Raw genomic sequence first — 19,996 nt, 5'->3', positions numbered from 1 at the left:
CGTCCACCACTAAAACCAACTTAGTGCTAGTGGCTAGAGTCCTATTATCATGACTTCCTAGGATGCCACTAATAGTCGTTTGCTGCCCATAACAGGATTGACGACAAAGCAGGTCATCACCCTATGTCGTACTAATGTAGATAGTAAGTCATTTGTCGACACAAGTGGTCGCTCACCAATGACCACCTATCATGGAACCCTCAACATAACCACCCTTAGATGCCACCACACACAATACCACTATGGCTTATGCAATAGCTACATGCAGTATTGTCGCCTACATAATTATCGCATACGATAGAGCCAATGACCAAGATAGGTTGTTATATCATTGTTAATAATAAACTACCGACATAGCCCATCACCAAGATTAAGTAACAATTTTCTATCTACGATTCTATCTGTGTGAGCGAAAAACCTTCATCGCACGTAAGCAGGTGACTACGAGATAAATAAAATAAATTAGATCACTTTGCTTATATAACTTAAAACAAATCTAATACAAAATAGATCTAATGTTTTTATGATTTTAGGTATTTAATTTCAAAATAATCTTTAATATTAATTATAAGTGTAAAATTTATAATTATGAAAAAATTTAATGTCAAAATTTGAAAGCAAATAAAATAGACTAAGTTTAGGACATATACCTCTCGATATTATTCATAAAATTTTTCTTTTGATATGTAAACATATCACCATCCGACCAAAAGAAAGACCAAAAGGAAATAACTAAGAAATGTAGTAAGAGATGTAAGTAAGACTCTTAGGTTATTCTTTCTTTTTCTATCCAAGACTATTATCTATTCTTCATAGAATCATTATAAGAGATGTAAGAACTAAGAAAAAATAAAAAAAATTTATAATTTCTATTATGCATATAATCCTATCGATTTACAACTAAGAGCAAATGATCTATTATAAATAATTAAAAGAGTTTCTTCCATTAAAATCAGTCTAAACCCATAACATTCTTTTTATTTATCGATAATCCTTGTCAAAATTCAACCAAAAATTTAATATATCTTATTCAATTAAATAGACGACTACCTAATCTAATAATAAATCATTATATATCTTGTTAATATATTGTTAACTTGTTGGATTCTGTCTCATTGACGAGAAAACATCATCTACAGCAACAAGAAGGTCGCAAAATCTAAATTATACATCATCTATCATGTCCATCTATTACGTCCTGATTAGATAAAGAAGAATGATATTTTAACCATTGTTAGATTAGATGTTTCTCTTTCTACTTTATTAGGGTTGGGAAATGAAGTCAATTTAGCTTATTTTCATACCTTATTTTCATTCCACGGCAGTGACTCGATGTCACGATCAAATCTGACCTCATCAGATAACATTATTGGTTACTGTCTTGTCGAAGAGAACAGATTTAAGATTCAATTGCGGGCTTTCAGTTTGGATTTAAGATTTAAGATTCGGTTTGGATTTAAGATTTAAGATTTAAGATTCGGTTTGGATCGACCGAAAGCCCCAGATCGACCCGGTCTGAGACTTGATATTAAACGCTTCGGTTCGGTTCGGTTCGATAAGCCGAGTCAAGCTCCGGTCCAACCGCTGTCCGTTCGCTGGGCCGGAAACGCTCGTCATATCCCCTCCGCAAACCCTAAGTCAAAACGCCACCCCACTCGTCTCTCTCCTGGCGCCGTCTCACCTCCGCTGGGGAATCCTCCGGAGACCCGTCGCTTTGCTCAGATTCTCGAATCGGATTCATTCTCGGTGCGAAAATTGTTCTCCTCTCTGTCTTTGGATTCTCTTCGCGTTAGTCGGTTGCCTCGCGTAGCATAACTGAGATGTTTTTTTCACTTTGATTTGTGCTGTGATGTTAGATCTTCCTGCTTATGTTGTCGTTCTGCTCTTCTTCTAGTTGTTGTTGGTGAGAAGGGAAAGCAAGTACGTGCTGTTGTGCAATCGGTTGCAATATATGTGATGATATTATGTACTTTTATGACTACGGTGTTGTTTGTGTGGAAAACCTGTCTGAGTTCGTGTTGGTTTTAAGTGTTGTTTCCAATTGTGGATTGGATCGACTCATACGCATATTTGGTGAGCAAACACAGTTTCCGGATCATTCTTGGTTTGTGTTGCCGTTTTGCTTATAAATGAGATAGAATAGCACTGCGGCCTAACAGCCAAATGAAACTAGCAATAATTGAGTGGACGAATTTTTATTGACCATCCATTTCTTTGAGGTTGGTTTCATCCAATTTACTTTGTTGATGTTATTGCTGCCATTTCCTGTACTCTGATTTTGCAACCCGGTGATTAGAACTTATATTCTTTAAGATGATGAGAAACAACCCAAACTTATCGTTTGCTTGTACTTGTTATCCGTCTGTGGAGATATTGCAATTGAGCATTGCTTGATGAAACAAAAGTTGTCTGAAGAAAAATCTTTTCTTCACTATAGTTTGGATCTTTTTTGTTTGTTGGAGATCAGAAGTAGACCCTAACAATAGCTTTTTTTTTTGCACTGTTATTGGAGTTGTAGTTATTATGGTCTTGTGTCTTTAATAGGTTAGGTTTCTTAAACAAAGCGGTTCACTTTCATTCTGTTACCTTTCCTCTTGTAACAGAGCTGCTTATTGGAGTTTTAAATTGGATGTTCTTGGTAGAAACTAGAAAGTGTGAACAAAGTTGGAAGAGATTTATATAGCCTTAGTTGTCTTGATCTTTCACATTTTGTGGTTTTTTTCTCTGTGGCGCTTTGTTACTTGTTTCTCTCAGAAAGGTCCTGTGTTTTACATTGAGTTGAGAAAGACCTTTAGAGTGATAATTATTATGTATCTCCACATGCTCATTTTGTCTAAACTCACACCGTTGTATTTAGAGAAATGACCTCGAATGCTGAGGAAGGTAGGAGCTATGCCAGGAGAGACCAACTGCTTAAGATACAGTCAGAGGTCCAAAAAAGATGGGAAGCCCACAAGATTTTTGAGGCTGATGCTGGAAGTAAGCCTCCCAAGAAGGGTGAGAAGTTCTTTGGGAACTTCCCATACCCTTACATGAATGGCCTGCTGCATCTGGGACATGCCTTTACTGTTTCCAAGCTTGAATTTGGTGCTGCCTACCACAGGCTACGTGGTTGTAATGTACTCTTGCCGTTTGCTTTCCATTGCACTGGAATGCCTATCAAGGCATCTGCTGACAAGCTTGCACGAGAGGTTGAATTATATGGGAATCCTCCAGTGTTTCCTTCTGTAGAGGAGGATTCCAAAACGGAAGGTCCTGATGAGAACAAATCTGAAGAGGGTAACGTGGTTGCCCCTGATAAATTCAAAAGCAAGAGGTCTAAGGCTGCTGCAAAATCTGGTGGATACAAGTCTCAGTGGGATATTATGAGGAGTTTTGGTCTTTCAGATGATGAGATTGCTAAATTCCAAGATCCATGTCACTGGCTAAGCTATTTTCCACCTCTAGCAAAAGAAGATCTTAAGGCTTTTGGATTGGGCTGTGATTGGAGGCGTTCTTTCATAACTACAGACATGAACCCATTTTATGATTCCTTTGTTAGATGGCAGATGAAGAAGCTAAAAGACATGGGAAAGATTGTGAAGGATATGAGATACACAATATACTCTCCATTGGATGGCCAACCATGTGCAGATCATGACCGAGCTTCGGGCGAGGGTGTTCAACCGCAGGATTATGTTCTGATCAAGATGGAAGTACTCCCTCCTTTCAGAACAAAGTTGAAAGTTTTGGAAGGTAGAAGAGTATACTTAGCAGCTGCAACATTGAGACCTGAGACGATGTATGGGCAAACAAATGCATGGGTACTGCCAGATGGTGAGTATGGTGCCTTTGAGATCAATGAAACCGATGTTTTTATTGTAACATACCGAGCTGCTTTGAACCTTGCATATCAGAATCTGTCACGGATTCCGGAGAAGCCAACTTGTCTGCTCGAGCTGTCTGGTCATGATCTTATTGGTTTGCCCTTGAGGTCTCCTCTCGCCTTTAATGAAGTCATTTACTCACTTCCGATGCTTACAATTTTGACAGATAAGGGTACGGGCATTGTCACCAGTGTGCCCAGTGATTCACCGGATGATTACATGGCATTGAATGATTTGAAACTGAAACCTGCTCTGAGATCAAAGTTTGGAGTCAAAGATGAGTGGGTTCTTCCATTTGAGGTTATACCAATCATTAATATTCCAGAATTTGGAGACAAATCTGCAGAGAAGGTGTGTGTTGATCTTAAGATCAAGAGTCAGAACGACAAAGAGAAGCTTGCAGAGGCAAAAAAGCTAACCTATTTGAAAGGATTTACTGATGGTACAATGCTGGTAGGGGATTTTAAAGGAGTGAAAGTTCAGGAAGCAAAGCCATTGATAAGGAACAAACTTTTAGAAACAGGAGATGGAGTGATGTACAGCGAGCCTGAAAAGAAAGTTATGTCTAGGTCGGGTGATGAGTGTGTTGTGGCTCTAACGGATCAGTGGTACATTACTTATGGTGAGGCTGAGTGGAAGAAGGAGGCAGAGGATTGTTTAGCCCAAATGAATCTCTACTGTAAAGAAACAAGAAACGGTTTTGAGCATACACTAAGCTGGCTGAATCAGTGGGCATGTTCACGGTCTTTTGGACTTGGTACCCGTCTTCCCTGGGACGAGCAATTCCTAGTTGAATCACTTTCTGATTCAACTCTCTACATGGCCTTCTATACCATTGCACATCTTTTGCAAGGTCCTGATATGTATGGCTCTGATCATTCGTCTGTGAAGCCTGAGCAAATGACTGATGATGTCTGGGATTATGTCTTTTGTGGTGGTCCGCTTCCAAAAACTGACATCCCTGTATCTCTTCTTAACAAGATGAAGCTAGAATTTGAGTATTGGTACCCATTTGATTTACGTGTATCTGGTAAAGATCTTATACAAAACCACCTCACTTTTTGCATTTATAACCATACAGCACTTTTGCCGGAACATCATTGGCCTCGTGGTTTCCGGTGCAATGGTCACCTTATGCTGAATTCTGAGAAGATGTCAAAATCAACTGGAAATTTCAGGACCCTTCGTCAGGCCATAGAGGAATTCTCCTCTGATGCCACTAGATTTTCCCTTGCAGATGCTGGTGATGGAATGGATGATGCAAATTTTGTTTTTGAAACAGCGAATGCTGCAATTTTGAGGCTCACTAAGGAAATTGCCTGGATGGAAGAAGTGTTGGCTGCTGAGTCAACTTTGCGAGTTGAACCCCCTACTACTTATGCTGATTTTGTATTTGCCAATGAAATAAATATTGCAGTCAAGTCAACTGAACAACACTACAATGATTTCATGTTCAGGGACGGTTTGAAGTCAGGTTTTTACGACCTTCAGGCTGCCAGAGATGAATACAGGTTCTCTTGTGGAGCAGGAGGTATGAACCATGACCTGTTATGGCGGTTCATGGATGTTCAGACTAGGCTCATTGCTCCAATTTGTCCACACTATTCTGAGCATGTTTGGACGAATATTCTGAAAAAGGATGGCTTTGTAGTAAATGCTGGTTGGCCCCTGTATGATGCCCCTGATCTTACCCTTAAGATTGCTAACAAGTATTTGCAGGATTCAATAGTGTTAATGAGGAAGTTGCTCCAGAAGCAAGCATCCGGTCCTAAGAAGGCTAAAAAAGGGATTGCAGTTCCTGTAGCAGAAGAAAACAAATTGACAATAGGTCTTATATATGTAAACGAGCAATTTGATGGTTGGAAAGAAGAATGCTTGAGGATACTTCAAAGCAAGTTTGATGGAGATCGACGTGCATTTGCACCTGATCAGGAAATACTGGAAGCATTAAAACAGAGTGCTGTTGGACAGGCTGCAAACTTTAAGCAGATCCAGAAACTCTGCATGCCTTTTCTAAAGTTCAAGAAGGATGAAGCATTGTCTGTTGGTCCACAGGCCCTGGAATTGAAACTGCCTTTTGGTGAAATACAGGTTCTTCAGGAGAATTCTGACTTGATAAAGAGGCAACTGGGTCTTGAACAGGTTGAAATCCTGTCTGCATCAGACGAGGTTGCACGAAGCAAAGCAGGTCCACATGTATCATTGCTGACTCAGAATCCCCCTTCACCTGGCAACCCTATTGCCATATATATGAGCAAGTTGGAGTATTCTACGGCGGAACTTCACATTGTCTCCTAAAGAAGCATTCCCGGAAATTTTTGCTACGAAAGACTGCTAGAGGTTTGCATATCATTTCTGTATTTGTTTTCCAGATTGAAATTCATAGCTTTTATAGTCTGGAGCTTTCATGTTATGACTACTGATAATGTTTGTTTTCTCATATTAATAACATGGTTGCTGAATTTTTATGTGTATCTTTTATTGTAAAAGTACGTTATAGATGCTGTCTTATGGTATGAATATCATCTACATTTCAGCAACAGTTGTTATGATTACTTAACCACAAATGTGGAAGCATATGCCCAATTACGCTCTGCTGTTTCTGATTTGTACAAGCTAAATATACTGCATATTTGGATTATATTTCGTAACTTATTCTTATTCCTGTTATTGTTTACTATTACATTTATAGAAATGCTACATTGGTATTTCTAATCAATATCCATCTCTTATCGGAGTATCACTTCAGTAGGTTCTTAAATGATTATAAACATTTTGCCATACTTGATAAAACTCTGAATATGGCCAAAGCTTAATCGAACCTCTTTTAATTCTAAATGCTTTTTGCTTTTAGATGATAGGCTATTGTGTGAATGTCTCGTTATGAATGACTGCTTTATGGCCGGTACCTGTACCATTCATTACAATTACTTTCTAGCACATTATTAATGACACTTGATTTTGAAGTACACCATTCTCAAAATATTACCTAGATTCAAGCCAACTTTAGCAGACACTGTGACTAAAAATATAAAATGTTAGTTTCACGATTTTGGAAATATTTGTACTCGGATAAATTTTCAAAAAGGCAAGGCATACAATCTGGCGTTACCTTTCTTTTTTCCGTTAAAGAACTTCCAAAATTAGTTTTTCGATTTGGGAAATAACATGAGCTGCCAACCAAAATTAGTCATACTAAGAGCTATCTTGTTTACATTTCTATGCATATAATCAAATTGTACCGCACTAACATTTTGAACAGACTTCAAAACATCAGCTATAATGAACCTTAGGCGCTAGGAAACTCTGCCGGTATCATTAATAGAGTAGTTCCTCCAGTCCTTGATTCACTCTTCTCAATCACTGTATGATGATGCATTGTGCCAATAAAGAATGCAATAGAAAGCTATTATGGTGATGCATCTCTACCTGCATCTAGTTCTAAAGATTGTAATTTAACTTCCCGAATTGTAGTCCTATGTTAATTCTCTGCTTATGTCTTTTTTATCAGTGCATGAAAAAGAATTTTCACCAATCCAGAATTGGATGGATTGTTGGTAATACCTGCGTGAAATTTGGTTCCTGCATGCTGGCTTCACCTATTTATCCCTACACCTGACCAGCCATATCCATGTTCTCTGGATCTATTAAAATGCACAATGGATTTGTTTTGATCTTTGCAACTATGGAGCTTTGGGGTATGTTTTTGTGTTGGCAGCGTAAGTATTGTTTAAAGATTGGCTCTTGTAAATTAGAGCTTACTGCAGTGGGTGTGTATTTAGGGCTAACAATTAAGCTTTTATAAGTTCGATGTTTTTTTTTTAAATATAATTGTGTTATGGATCCAAATAAAATCCTTTTTGTGTTATTATCCGATTTATGAGTTGTAAAGTTTCTTGCATTCAAATGCTTGTGATGCACAACATAACCTACGTTTTTACGCGGTAACCGACTGATATTATCATTATTATGTGATCCAATGATTATGTTAGCCTTACTAAATCCATTATATATGCATACGTTTTTATGCGGTAACTCTCTCTCCTTACTAAATCCATTATATATGCATACATTTTGAAAAGAAAGAAGTGTGTATATGTAATGGATTTTTTTAGAGTGATAAATGTGTATCATTATACATGTATGAATGTTCCATCGAGTTAGGTACTCTGAACAGGTTATTGGTGATAAGCTGGAGAAAGATAACGATGACATCAAGTTATCATGCCCCCTTATGACTTGGGCGACACACGTGTGTTATGATGGTTGGGACGATGGGTCGCGATCCCGTTAAGGGTGGTCTAATCCCAACAATTGGAATCGTTAATAATCATCGATCAATCATACGACGATATCTTTTATTAGAAATATTTTTAAAATATTTTTTCTCAAACAACGCTCTAATTTAAAAAGTATTTATATATTGAATTACAACTAATATGTCAATAAAAGTATAAATAATATGTATATGTTACCCTCACTTCATAATTTGTGATGTTTATGATTTATGAATATGATAAATTACATGTTTATGTTTTCGATTTTTAAGATTGAAATATATTTTTTAAATATTATTATATAAAAATATAATAATTATGATAAAAATATTTTATATGTATGCATATATATATGATGATGTGCGATATAAAAGTGCTCATGCATAGATATATTATTATGTGGAATGCACGTATATTTTACAATGATGTAAGAGTATACATATATTCTATTCTATGCGGAGAGCATATATGTATTATGACATATAATATAAGAGTGCACATATATATTTTATAACGTAAAATATAAGTGTACATATATACAGTATGATATGCAGTATGAAATTATTTATTATGACGTAAGATATGAGAATGCACATATATATGCTATGATATAAGATGTAAAAATTCATAAATTTACTATATTTCCTACATGTATATATAAATATTTTAAATTATTTTGACATTAAATTATACACTTACTTTACATATATATTATGTTATAGAATTATGTTTACTAAAGTTATAAAATAAAGCGTTTATTATTAATTATTTTATAATAATAATTTTAAAATATAATATACATGACATAATGCATGCTCAAATGAATAAAATCATAAAAGCTGATACTTACTAAGTAATTACTCAATATAAATCATATTTTATAGGTATAGATATTAATACCTCATTCAAGTGATTTGGTAAAAAATTAAACACATAAAAGCCCATGCTAATATAGATATAAACAATGATATAAACATTAGGTGTGCATATAAATTTTGGATATGTTATGCTTATATTTTTCTTTGGTTAAATGATATAAATATGTATATATATCAAAAACACTACATACAAAAAAAAAAATCATTTTATTTAATAATTAAAATATATTAATTTTAAGATTATCTATTTTTTTATTATATTTAATAATATCAACAAAAAATATAATATCCTTTGTTCTGATTGAAACTAAGACTAGGACTGTGTTACACAACATCACTAGACTTGCAGGAAACAAGAAATCTGTAAACATTACGCTCCGATGTGAGATCCCAATACAACCGATGAAGAATCATAGGTTGCGAAAAATCCTTCAATCCATAGAAGCTGATTACCAGTGCATTTATTAAAAATTTAACAGCAGTAAGCTCCATTCTCAGCTCAGGAAACTACTACGGTGCTCAAGAATATGCTCAGGAAACTAATATGGTGCTCAAGAATATGCATGGAAGAGAAAAGGAACAGTAGTCAGCATAGGATCCTTTATCAAATGTATAGCAGTAATTGTCCCTGCAGACTTTCTTAACCATCAGTCATATATATATATATATATATGTGAGTGAGAGAGAGGAAAATATACTTCTACATCCGAAATGTACAAATTGTAGTTGAAGCTCTTCATAAAAGAAAATAACTCCTACAAAATTTTATCATCTGTTAGTTCACTCTGGACCTTCAAGCTGAGATATTATACCTTATAAAAGTAATGAATTAAGACTTCAATGGGAAATTCTCAAGAGTATCTGGTGAGACTGAAGTGGTGCTTGAGGCTCCAATTTAATTCCTGTTCAGATTTTTGAACAGGAAAATGCCAATGCCACCTATTGCCAGTATGAGAACGGGAGTTCCAATCTTCATATCAAGCAATCTATTTCCATTATCAGTTCTGCCTTGCAGGGTTAGTACAGCCAAACGGTCATGAACTAAGTTAGAGAGGTTATCCAACTGATGCATAATTTGACGTTGTCCTCGGGTGATGAGCATTAGCTGCAAATGGCAAGAAATGACAACATCATGTCAAATATTGATAGCATATCCAATCAACAAACAAAAATTTTAACACAGCATGATTACTTCAAGTCTCTACCCCATAAATTCAGTTACTATTATGGTTACTGTAATTCTGCAACCATATGCCTGCCCCATTGCAAACAAAGGATTGGTGAATGTGTAGGATTCAGTTGTTCTCTTCAAGACAAAGCAATTCCATTTTATCTAAGGGTGTCCAAAATGGGTTAACAAACACCATCAAATGTCAAGACTTGGGTAATCTTGGAATTAAGTACAATACTTGTAACATAGCCTAAAAGAGGATTATTATCAAATACCAGAATGCGGCTACGGCAATTCATTTCTGAAGCAAAAACTGATCAAACTTGTCCTTACCTCCTCCATGAGGGGAGAATCCTTATTCAGTTGGGTGTAAGATGATGAACTGGGCAAAAGGGTACCATTGCCCAGGTTAGACACAAACACCGATGTTGGGCCAGAGCCATTACAAGCTTCAGTTTGGAGGGCCAGGTTCTGTTGGCTCATGGAATTACTTTGTGAACTAACTATTGTATTAAAATCTTCAATTTGTGAGCTCAAATCATCCATCCTTTCATTTAAAGTTGATAACTGCTCTGAGAGTTGGTTAACGGCAGCATCCTGCATAGGATTGATTGGTAAAAATACAAGAAGCACAATACATCATTAAATAATTTGCAGTATTAAGTATAAACCGTTGCAAAATAATCCAAATTTAACTTGTATCAGTAAAGTTGGAATTTTGAATCTCTCCTAGATGCCTGATCAAGGACAAGCGCACCTGGTTGATTGCAGGTGAATCTGGAGTTTGTCTATCAAACCTTCTACTGTTGACTGCAAGTCTAGTGAGTTTGGCAATATTCTTGTCCCTTTGCGTTGAAAAGGAGTGGGACATTCCACTGAAAACATCACAAATGTTAAAATAATGACAAGCATTACAACTACGAGAATTTAGACACAATCATAGAAACCATCATGACTAGTGGCACCAGATACGGAAGAAATATCTAACGGAATTTTAATTTGGTCAGATCTCTTCTGCAGCATCATTCTATCAAGATGTTTCTTGTACTATGTCCACAATGACCAGACCATACAATAATTTTGGCAAGACTAAATGCATGATTAATCCCAGACATTGTAAGAGATATTAATATACAGGGCCAGATGAGACTATTACCAACATGCACTTAAGTATTCAAAGTCCATGTTATTAGATCATAGGTCTAGACTATATCAAGAAATATTTGATCTGGAAGTTACTTAAGTATAATTCTACAGAACAAATGAATTCAGAATTATTTTCAAGTGTACATCTGAAGTAAGGTAGTGCTTTGATCAAGTTACTTGTATTCGAAGCTAGGTAATGCTTTAATCAAGTTAACTAAAATTGAAATGAACCTTTTAAGATGTTTAGTTCTCATAGCAACCCTATCAGCAGATGCCCGCGAAAGTGCTTCTCTTGGACTGGAAACCAGATCATCATCTATACTGAGCTTTGTCCTCAAATCATCTGGCAATGCCTGCACATTAAGAAAAAACCAATATGTGCATAACTAGAATTAAAAAAAAACTAAAATATCATTGAAACTTAATCCAGAATGAACTTTACTGAAAGAAATAATACCATGACTTCATTCACAAGCTTTTCTAATTGAATCTGCTCTATGTAAGTACGTGGAATGTAAGCGCCTTCCAAACCCAGTTGCTCTGCTACTTGCGCAACTAACAGACGCTCTTTTCCTTGCACCTTCTCATAAATATAACAAAGTTTTAATTGAAAGAATAACTAGTTTATGACAAACAAAATGGATGTTAAGCTAAAAAATATTAGTCGATAGGTAATGTAATTGGGCCAAAATGCTAGTAGAAAGGCTATGTAAATTAGAAAATATAAATGATATTAATAACAACATATAAACAAGGTAAGTCTTCTTTTCTTCAGAAAGATCAACCTGACCATGAAAAATGGTCATGAAAAACATAAGACATGCTCTGCAATACTTCGGATTGGTGGATCATGAAAAATGGCTAAAATTCATATGAAGCACCAAATTCTTGCATGAGGCATCACAGGGTATAGAATTCCTTTGCTATAATGCAACAGAAAATATAAGACATGCTCTGCAATTCTCTATAAATATTATATGTAAAATACTTTTAAAAAGCAATCAAGTTATAACAAAAGACCGAGCAACAATTTCTCCAAGAACTGGAGCTTAACCCACAAAACAATTATACAATGAATGTCATAAATGAAAAGAAGTTCAATTTAAACATAAACTACATTTTTTAAAATAAATATTGCAAGACTTATACTATTGCAGGATACTGCTTTAAATGTCACATATATTTAAAAAGGTTTCCTTCAAATGATGAAATATCTCACTACTTTCCTTCACATGATCAAAAAATTTTAGGCATCCACAGGTAATATTTCAAGCTGTCTTAATTTCTTCTCAAGCTGACTAGGATATATTTGTCCACTTCATCATCTAGAACAAAGGATTACAATAATTTATTATTTTACTTATAAAAATGATTGGATATGTTCTTAAAGACATGATGTGACACTTGGCTGATTATGGCATCTGCCAAAAGTTCCATGAAATAACAAGAGTCCATTATTTTCACCAAGTCCAATTAACAGAGATTTGTTTTCATCAAATATTGCTGAAATTTGCATTAATACTTAGATTAATATAGGCTCGTTCTATAATGATGTCATCACTTAATATTGAAACTGAAGAATACATTACAGTTTGACACACAGAGGTTCCTACTATAAGATCACATCAAGAAATTATTGAATAGCGAATTAGTAAAAGTTACATCATGGTCAGTAAACTAAACTACAGAATGGTAGATTTGGTAAATACCAATTACTAGAACATATTAATGCATCTTCCATTTATATCATAGTCAATGCATCTTATATACACAAAAACAAGTAATGCATGAGCATGATTTTAAGTGGCTCAAAAAATATAGCATAATTCACAATAAATGCAAGATCTAGTTACCTGTATGTAAGTACGTTTAAGTTGTTCTAACCAATCAATTTTCACGATCACCCTGTCGTCAGAGAACACATGGCTGCTTCTTTTCAGAATGGCTGCAATGGTATAGCCTAGTGCCATTAACCCACCAAGAAGTCGCACACTTACTTCAAAAGTGATTCTTGGTGATATAATGAAGGGACTGTCCGTTACCCATTCCTGAAAAAGGTCCAAGAGTCAAATTAATTAACTGATTTTATCAGAATGGATACAGTGAAAAGGTCTAGTGATCAATCAAAACACATACAAATAACAAGCATGTGAAATGTATAGATTTCCTAAAATGTGACACTGCTATATACAAAGTCATTCATCAAGGCCAGAATCCCGATGATATCCCATCGGGCATCAGCACATGGGAATGCCGAATACATGTTGATTGAATAAAAAAGCAATAAGTAATTATTTCTAGATAACATGAATTTACATGATTCACGGTGGCTTCTCCTAGAAATTAGGAGCTGCTATTAATAAAACTTCAAAAAGAACCAAACACACTGAACAAAAAGGTGTAATATGAAGTATAAGGCATGACAAAGGGGATCAAGATAATCTTAATGTCTTGCAGTAACCTTTACGGAGTGTTACCCTTCAAATATCAAGAGATGAGATAAGCATGATCAACAAGAATACAAACCTGAAAGCTGCCATTTTTAAGAATATTGGCTCAAAAGGCATGTATGGCATACTAAACCTGCTGTATTGCAGGTGGTATCACCGAACCTTGGGGCAATCAGCATATTTTCTCACCATCTTAAACCATGTGTGTTATCTAGAGTCATCAGCAGATCTTTCTCAATGCACATCAGTAGGGCAGGCTTATCAAACAATTTTTATGTCAAAACAAACAAAATAATAAATAGTTACTCAGATTATAAAGAGCACTGATATGGATTGTCACAACTCACAAGAGTATTTCAAACTAAATGCTTATTAGTTCAATCAATTAAGAGGAGAAAATCTTGGGAACAGGGATCTGGAACATATGTGGTCTGTGCAGTTTGTCAAACTTGAAAAACAAAATTGATCTAAACTGGACTGAAGGATGGCCTTTGGTGCAGTTATAAGCATGATAGCCAGCAACACCAACAATGTTACTCTGAAGAAAATTATGGAATTTATATGATTTAAATTCAACCTAGATGAAAGAATTACAAAAATTATTCACCCAATAATTAACATAGCTCATGTGCCCCTAGGAAATTAGAGTAAATGATAATTCAACTTCATTCTTGTGCATTAAAATTCCACCACAATCCTCAAGATACAATCTTTCCAGCTATGTGGAGGACAAAACAGGTTGACTGTGAGCAGCTCACAGAAGATGCCAATCTTACAGGATCATAAACTGATTGATAAATTTGTCATCTCATCAATGGGATACATATTTTGGTGAAAGTTTCGATCAATTTACAATATTTTTCAAAAGAAAAAATTGTTACAGCACAAAATTACATTACATGCCTACAGTACATCAGATAAAACTCATGCAAAAATACAAGTGAGTTTTGTTGGTTGCATATCAGATTGAACTACAGTCAATAACTAATTTTCAAGACCAACGGCACATACTAGTATCAGGCTTCAAATGCTGCCAAGCATTTGTGGACTCTATATTTCAAAATCAAGCATACAATCTCTTCCCACATTAGTTGCAAGTGTTTATTTTCGTGCGAAGAAATGATAGAAATCCACATCTTATATAATGTAATATGCTGCAATTGCAGCCTACAACTAGAACAGTCAGTCCTCTAAAACAGGAGGGAAATTGCATCCTATGAAAAGTAACTAGAGATGCACACACTCAATTCTGTTGAAATATAATTTTAATTTGTAGTAAATCACAAAAGTAACCACAAGATTTCCATGATATATGTGTATCTCAAGTGCATGCATAAAGTATTATTCATATGAGATTCCCATAATTGCAGCATTACACCGTTAGTTGTTATCCGTAGGAGACCAAGAACCCAACCATGAATGCACCAAGTTTTACATGAAGCTGAGAGCCCATATATGACCTCATGGATGATCACAGAGATGTAATTTTCATGATTACCTAATTAATTAAAATAGAGGTTAGAAAGGAAAAGTGGAAGAGTGTGATCCATGTGATCCATTCACTTCTTGATGAAGCTATTGCACCTATCTCCAAGCTGAACTCCATTTGGTGAAGCAGGACCAAGTTTATCTAACAACTATTGCAACTACAACTTGAGACCATCTTAGGGTCGACAGTTCTAGAAGCTTACAAAGTTGAACAAAAGAGACACAAACAGCTCGAATATCTAGGTTAGTCAGAATTAGTAAAAATGCACAAAAAATTCAAGTCCACCTAAAAAACACAGAATTTTGATATCCATGATCAAAAGCAAATTTAAATTTATAGATATTCTAAAACAATGACATTATTTCAGGTCTCAAATTTAAACTCAGCATAGGAAATAATATATCAATTAAACAACAAACCTCAAACATAAGATTGTACTTCCCATCCCTGTTTCTCATTCTGAGATAAGATTGGCATGCTTCAGGATCTTCGCCTGGTGGCAATAGATACATGTCGTATGTTTCCTCTGTACCTTCATTGTGTTCTTTGGAAAGCACAGCCTTGATCTGGTCCACCGAAACAGTCCTTGATGACTACAATAATAGAAACCAGAAAGCACTTAGTGCTACAAGAAAAAATAAAAAGATACATCAGTATAAAGCACAGTTTATTAATTCATTTGTGACATTAGCAACCAAATTTGCAACAAAACAAAAATAAAAAATAACCTTTAAAATATAAGTTGGGTTCTGGAAGCCTGTGAAAGGATTGAACTTGTTGGAGATTTTTATATGCGCTGTTCGCAAGTCTGGCTCAATGAATGCCTTGTACATTGGATAAACCTGCATAAATTATAAAGTAATCAAGATACTACATATGGGTAACTTCAATACTTAATTAAAGATAGAACAGAAACAATAAAGATTTAGCAATAAACTAGGAATTCCATTGAAATTAATGCTCCAAGAATAAGGGATTCAAGAACATGCAATTCTATCAGTGTCATAGCTACTTCGTTCCAGCAGAAGCATCAGCTATAATTTAAATTTTATATTAATGAAAACAAAAATGAAGATAAATAACCGTTTCTGAAATTTGATGAATTATTTCTTCGGGTTCTTGTCCAGCACGCTGTATGTCCCTCAGAACCCTTTTAACAAGATCAAAATGTACACCACCAGTCACAGAAACACGCAGATCAAGCAAAGGGCGCAACTTCTCACTCAGAGCATAGATGCCTTCGAGAATGACAATTCGAGAGCTAGGGACATCAACGGTCCTGTCAGGAAGACAATCAAAGGCCACATACATTTATCCCAAGAAGAGATATCTGACAGCCCTGATGTACTAAAAGATTCACTATGATGATTTAATAAAAAGGAGCAACTGACTGTCTAAAAAGGTTACCTGTATCCAATGCGACTGCTCAACTTGAAATCATACATTGGCACCTGAACAGATTTCCCCTCTTTTAGTCCATGAATGTTTTCCAGTAAAGTGTCATAATCTGTGAGCCGCGGGTCTGCTCAAAAATTACATGTATTAGAATTTTTTATTACTTAAATATAAATTATTTGATAAACCTAACAGGTGCAAAATGAATATCAATTTTAAGGATATTTTAAATGTCTTCACATACGGTTAACGTCAGGTTATTAAACAAATAAATAATGCATAAAAGTCTCCCATGAACTGATAAAACAAGAAGAATAAATCACTAATTAATTAACACACAAGAAATTATGTACAAAACTGAATGAGTGTTCAGTTAAAAAAAACTCAATAAACTAGCCATAAGTACCAAATTCAGATGATAGCATGTAATATTCAAGGTCTACAGGCAACAGATGGGGCATTCGTAATGTACAACTCCCATCTTGTATGCAATATATCAATAAGTAAATAGATTTGACATCAGAAACCAAAATAAAACCACATTTAAACAGCAGATATTATCCCCATAACCTGTGTGCAAGTTCCAATTTCCACCACCTTAGTTGTCCATCGACATCATGTCCAATTAGACAAAATTAGAATTCAAATTCATTTTTTTTACAAGTTCTTGATAATATAAACTTCAACAGACTACTTCAGAACTTCTTAAGCAACCAGATTTTGCCAAATGTTACCAGTTAAAGACTATACAGCTTTCAACCTCTTAAAGATCAAGATACATAAAAAGATGAACATCAGCAAGCATTTTGTTGCTTAAGCATTCAGTGCAAGGAACACTTAACTGAATAGAAGTGAAAAACTTTTTTTTTTAAATCTGTTCCTACCCTCAAAAGTACATAGGTTGCACCATTTTTCGTATTGTTAAAAAAAAAACACCTATGCTTGTTAACTCCTTTTAAATATCCTGCCTAGCTCGAGCATCAAAGGAAACTGAGACTGCACTCTCAAGTCTATTGCGTTCCTTGCATTTAATTACCATGGTGTACTGAACTCTTTTTCTCAATGTCCAATAAACTAAGAAGGAGCTGCACAACTTCCTCCTAAATGAGCAACACTTTTTCCCATACTTACAAAGATGTTTTAACCCCTACAACTACATTACTTTTGTAATATGTGTCTGCCAAAAGAAGCATCAGAGTCAAACTGCCACTGAGTAGAACTCACTAATGTCCACATCTAGTCCCTAATAAAAACATAATAAACATGATATGACAGTTAAATTCCCTATTCAAAAGGTACAGCATATTAGAGAAGTTCTAAAGCGATCAACATGGAATATATGCTTTACTTAAAGAATAGCCACAAAAATTTAGGTCAAAGCATCAGAATAGAACATCTTATATAATCATGATTTACAATAATTTTAAAGTAAAAGACAGCAAATTATGAAACTTCCATTCTTCTAATCAAGCCTGTGCCTAGAAAATAGCTACATGAGTGTCTAATTTGCATAATTGGATCAAAAATCAATAAGAATGCATCAGTAAATAATCGACGACAATCAATCAAATTTCCATGTTTAAAGAATTAAGCAATAGATATCCAAAAATAAGGCGGTCAATATCATCAAGAGAATTCAATATGTTCAACTGGTATATAGGAAAAAAAAATGTAATATAGCAAATGCAAAATGATCCAAAGAAATAAGATTTCTTAGAGAGCAGGAGTCACCATCAAAATTTCCATCAATGATACGACTTGAGTCATTGTAGTTGTCCATGGATATGATAGCAATGTTTGGCATGAAATTGAGAACCTTCTCTGTGAAAACAGTCTTTCCAGCCCCAGAAGGGCCAGCTATGCCCACAAAAATGATTCCATCATTTTTCTGGGCCAACAACTGGCACGCACGAATTACAATATAGAAACCTTTTTCGAAAGATAATGGCTCTTGAATCGGAACGATTTCATAGCGACCAGAGTCCTTTCTCTTTACCAACTGAACTTGGTCCCGTAAGAGACCTTGCCTTCGGCGAGGTGAATCAATGGAAGCATCGCCATCAGCCATTTACAGAAACAAACGTGGAATATTTCTGCAATGAAAATAAACCAAGCATCAACATAAGTAAAATGTAATGAAACAGCCGTATGGAAAACTAATTATAGAATATGAACAGCATTCCATAACCCACCACTACTATATACCAATCTCAGTAAAACCATTAATAGATGGCAATCTGAGCGTATAAAGGCCACGGTTGATTCCACACATGAATGAAATATTACCCAAAAAAACATTCTCTGTCTATGCAATTATCTATTCGAAATACAAGAACTACAAACCGTTAAAAGGGGAAAATAGACATAGAAATATATAGACACATCGCCCATCAAATCCATAAGACCGAGGGGCGCACAGACAAATAAAAGGTTTGAGCACGCGAGAATCCACCGAATAGAACGAACACGTCTCTCGAATCAGAGACCGCCGCCAATGATTATCTCACGGAAATCATATAAGCGATAAAACCAACAAAAGACCTTCGTAACCTAATTTAACGGACGATTCGACTGCTGCGAAAATTCTCCCCCATTGTCCAAAAAAATCAGGAACAGATAATTGATCAAACACGAGTAATCAACTTACAGCCGCTGATATGAGGATCGCCACCGGAACCCGGAGAAGTTACTCTACACCGTTCCCTAGAAGCGGCGCAAGCGACGAGGCGAAGGCGGTGGGCAGGATATTTTAGGGGCGGGCGTAGGCGGAGGCGGCGGTCGGGTGGGATCGGCACAGCAGTAGAGAGCGGGGGGATCGCGAGGAGATTCCGAACCCTCTCAATCGTTGGCGTTACGAACCCATGGTGGCCCTTTAAAGAGCCCTTCTTGGTCAAAAAGTTAGTTTTCGTACCCATTTACTTACCCGCTCAATGGGGTATGCGTAATGATTGCACAACAAGATGGGACCCCGCTTTGTAGTCGTAGAAGCATGGACGTGGGTCCGATTCTTCAAATACGGAGAATACCGTTCCTGTTGGGTTTTACTGTGAGAGGACTCCGAACCAACGGGATAAGTGATCAAAATATACACTGGTGCATTTATCGTCCCAATGTCCATACCAAGAAGTTTCGCGCCCCACGTGGCGCTAGCATCGAGCTGGATTGTGGGACCCTTAAGTTGGATTTGTGAGAGCCGAGAAAGCTCGTGGGACGAATCTTTGGTGGGTAAGGTGTCTCGAGAATAGGAGTTGGGTCGGATCAAACCGGAAAGACGCGGTCCGGTTTGGACTCGCACAAAGGTGACTAACTCCCAAAATATCTTTC

At 35.8% G+C, this 19,996-nt stretch overlaps 2 protein-coding genes across 3 annotated transcripts; one reads left to right on the top strand and one right to left on the bottom strand.

Moving 5' to 3' along the window:
* The first annotated feature begins 1,609 nt into the window (after positions 1-1,609).
* Positions 1,610-7,734, top strand: LOC135679442 (leucine--tRNA ligase, cytoplasmic-like). Its single transcript, XM_065193200.1, has 3 exons — positions 1,610-1,746; positions 2,858-6,206; positions 7,378-7,734. Exon 2 carries the CDS (start codon positions 2,862-2,864, stop codon positions 6,162-6,164), a length of 3,303 nt encoding a protein of 1,100 aa, XP_065049272.1. The 5' UTR covers positions 1,610-1,746; positions 2,858-2,861; the 3' UTR covers positions 6,165-6,206; positions 7,378-7,734.
* A 1,847-nt stretch (positions 7,735-9,581) lies between these two features.
* LOC135679441 (inorganic pyrophosphatase TTM1-like) lies at positions 9,582-19,504 on the bottom strand. Of its 2 annotated transcripts, XM_065193197.1 has the most exons (12): positions 19,320-19,504; positions 18,404-18,765; positions 16,685-16,799; positions 16,361-16,556; positions 16,006-16,119; positions 15,697-15,870; positions 13,192-13,386; positions 11,796-11,918; positions 11,570-11,691; positions 10,950-11,067; positions 10,526-10,789; positions 9,582-10,126 (listed from the first exon to the last, which is right to left on the bottom strand). In XM_065193197.1, the coding sequence occupies exons 2-12, from the start codon at positions 18,738-18,740 to the stop codon at positions 9,917-9,919; spliced, it is 1,968 nt and encodes a 655-aa protein (XP_065049269.1). In that variant the 5' UTR covers positions 18,741-18,765; positions 19,320-19,504; the 3' UTR covers positions 9,582-9,916. The 2 variants fall into 2 exon arrangements, with proteins under 2 accessions (XP_065049269.1, XP_065049270.1); XM_065193198.1 differs by lacking the exons at positions 9,582-10,126; positions 10,950-11,067 and having other exon boundaries at positions 10,603-10,789.
* Positions 19,505-19,996: the final 492 nt, after the last annotated feature.

The sequence above is a fragment of the Musa acuminata genome, chromosome BXJ1-7, assembly GCF_036884655.1.
Source record: "Musa acuminata AAA Group cultivar baxijiao chromosome BXJ1-7, Cavendish_Baxijiao_AAA, whole genome shotgun sequence".
Lineage (NCBI taxonomy): Eukaryota > Viridiplantae > Streptophyta > Magnoliopsida > Zingiberales > Musaceae > Musa > Musa acuminata.
The sequence above is the reverse complement of the archived record's forward strand: the minus strand, read 5'-3'. Positions and strand labels throughout refer to the sequence as shown.

Coding starts and splice junctions, on each gene's coding strand:
- LOC135679442 (XM_065193200.1), top strand. CDS start 2,862: ATGACCTCGAATGCTGAGGAAGGTAGGAGCTATGCCAGGAGAGACCAA.
- LOC135679441 (XM_065193197.1), bottom strand. CDS start 18,740: ATGGCTGATGGCGATGCTTCCATTGATTCACCTCGCCGAAGGCAAGGT. Junction 15,871..16,005: donor ACCCAACTTATATTTTAAAG/GTTATTTTTTAT, acceptor CTATTATTGTAG/TCATCAAGGACTGTTTCGGT. Junction 13,387..15,696: donor AGTACAATCTTATGTTTGAG/GTTTGTTGTTTA, acceptor GACCTTTTTCAG/GAATGGGTAACGGACAGTCC.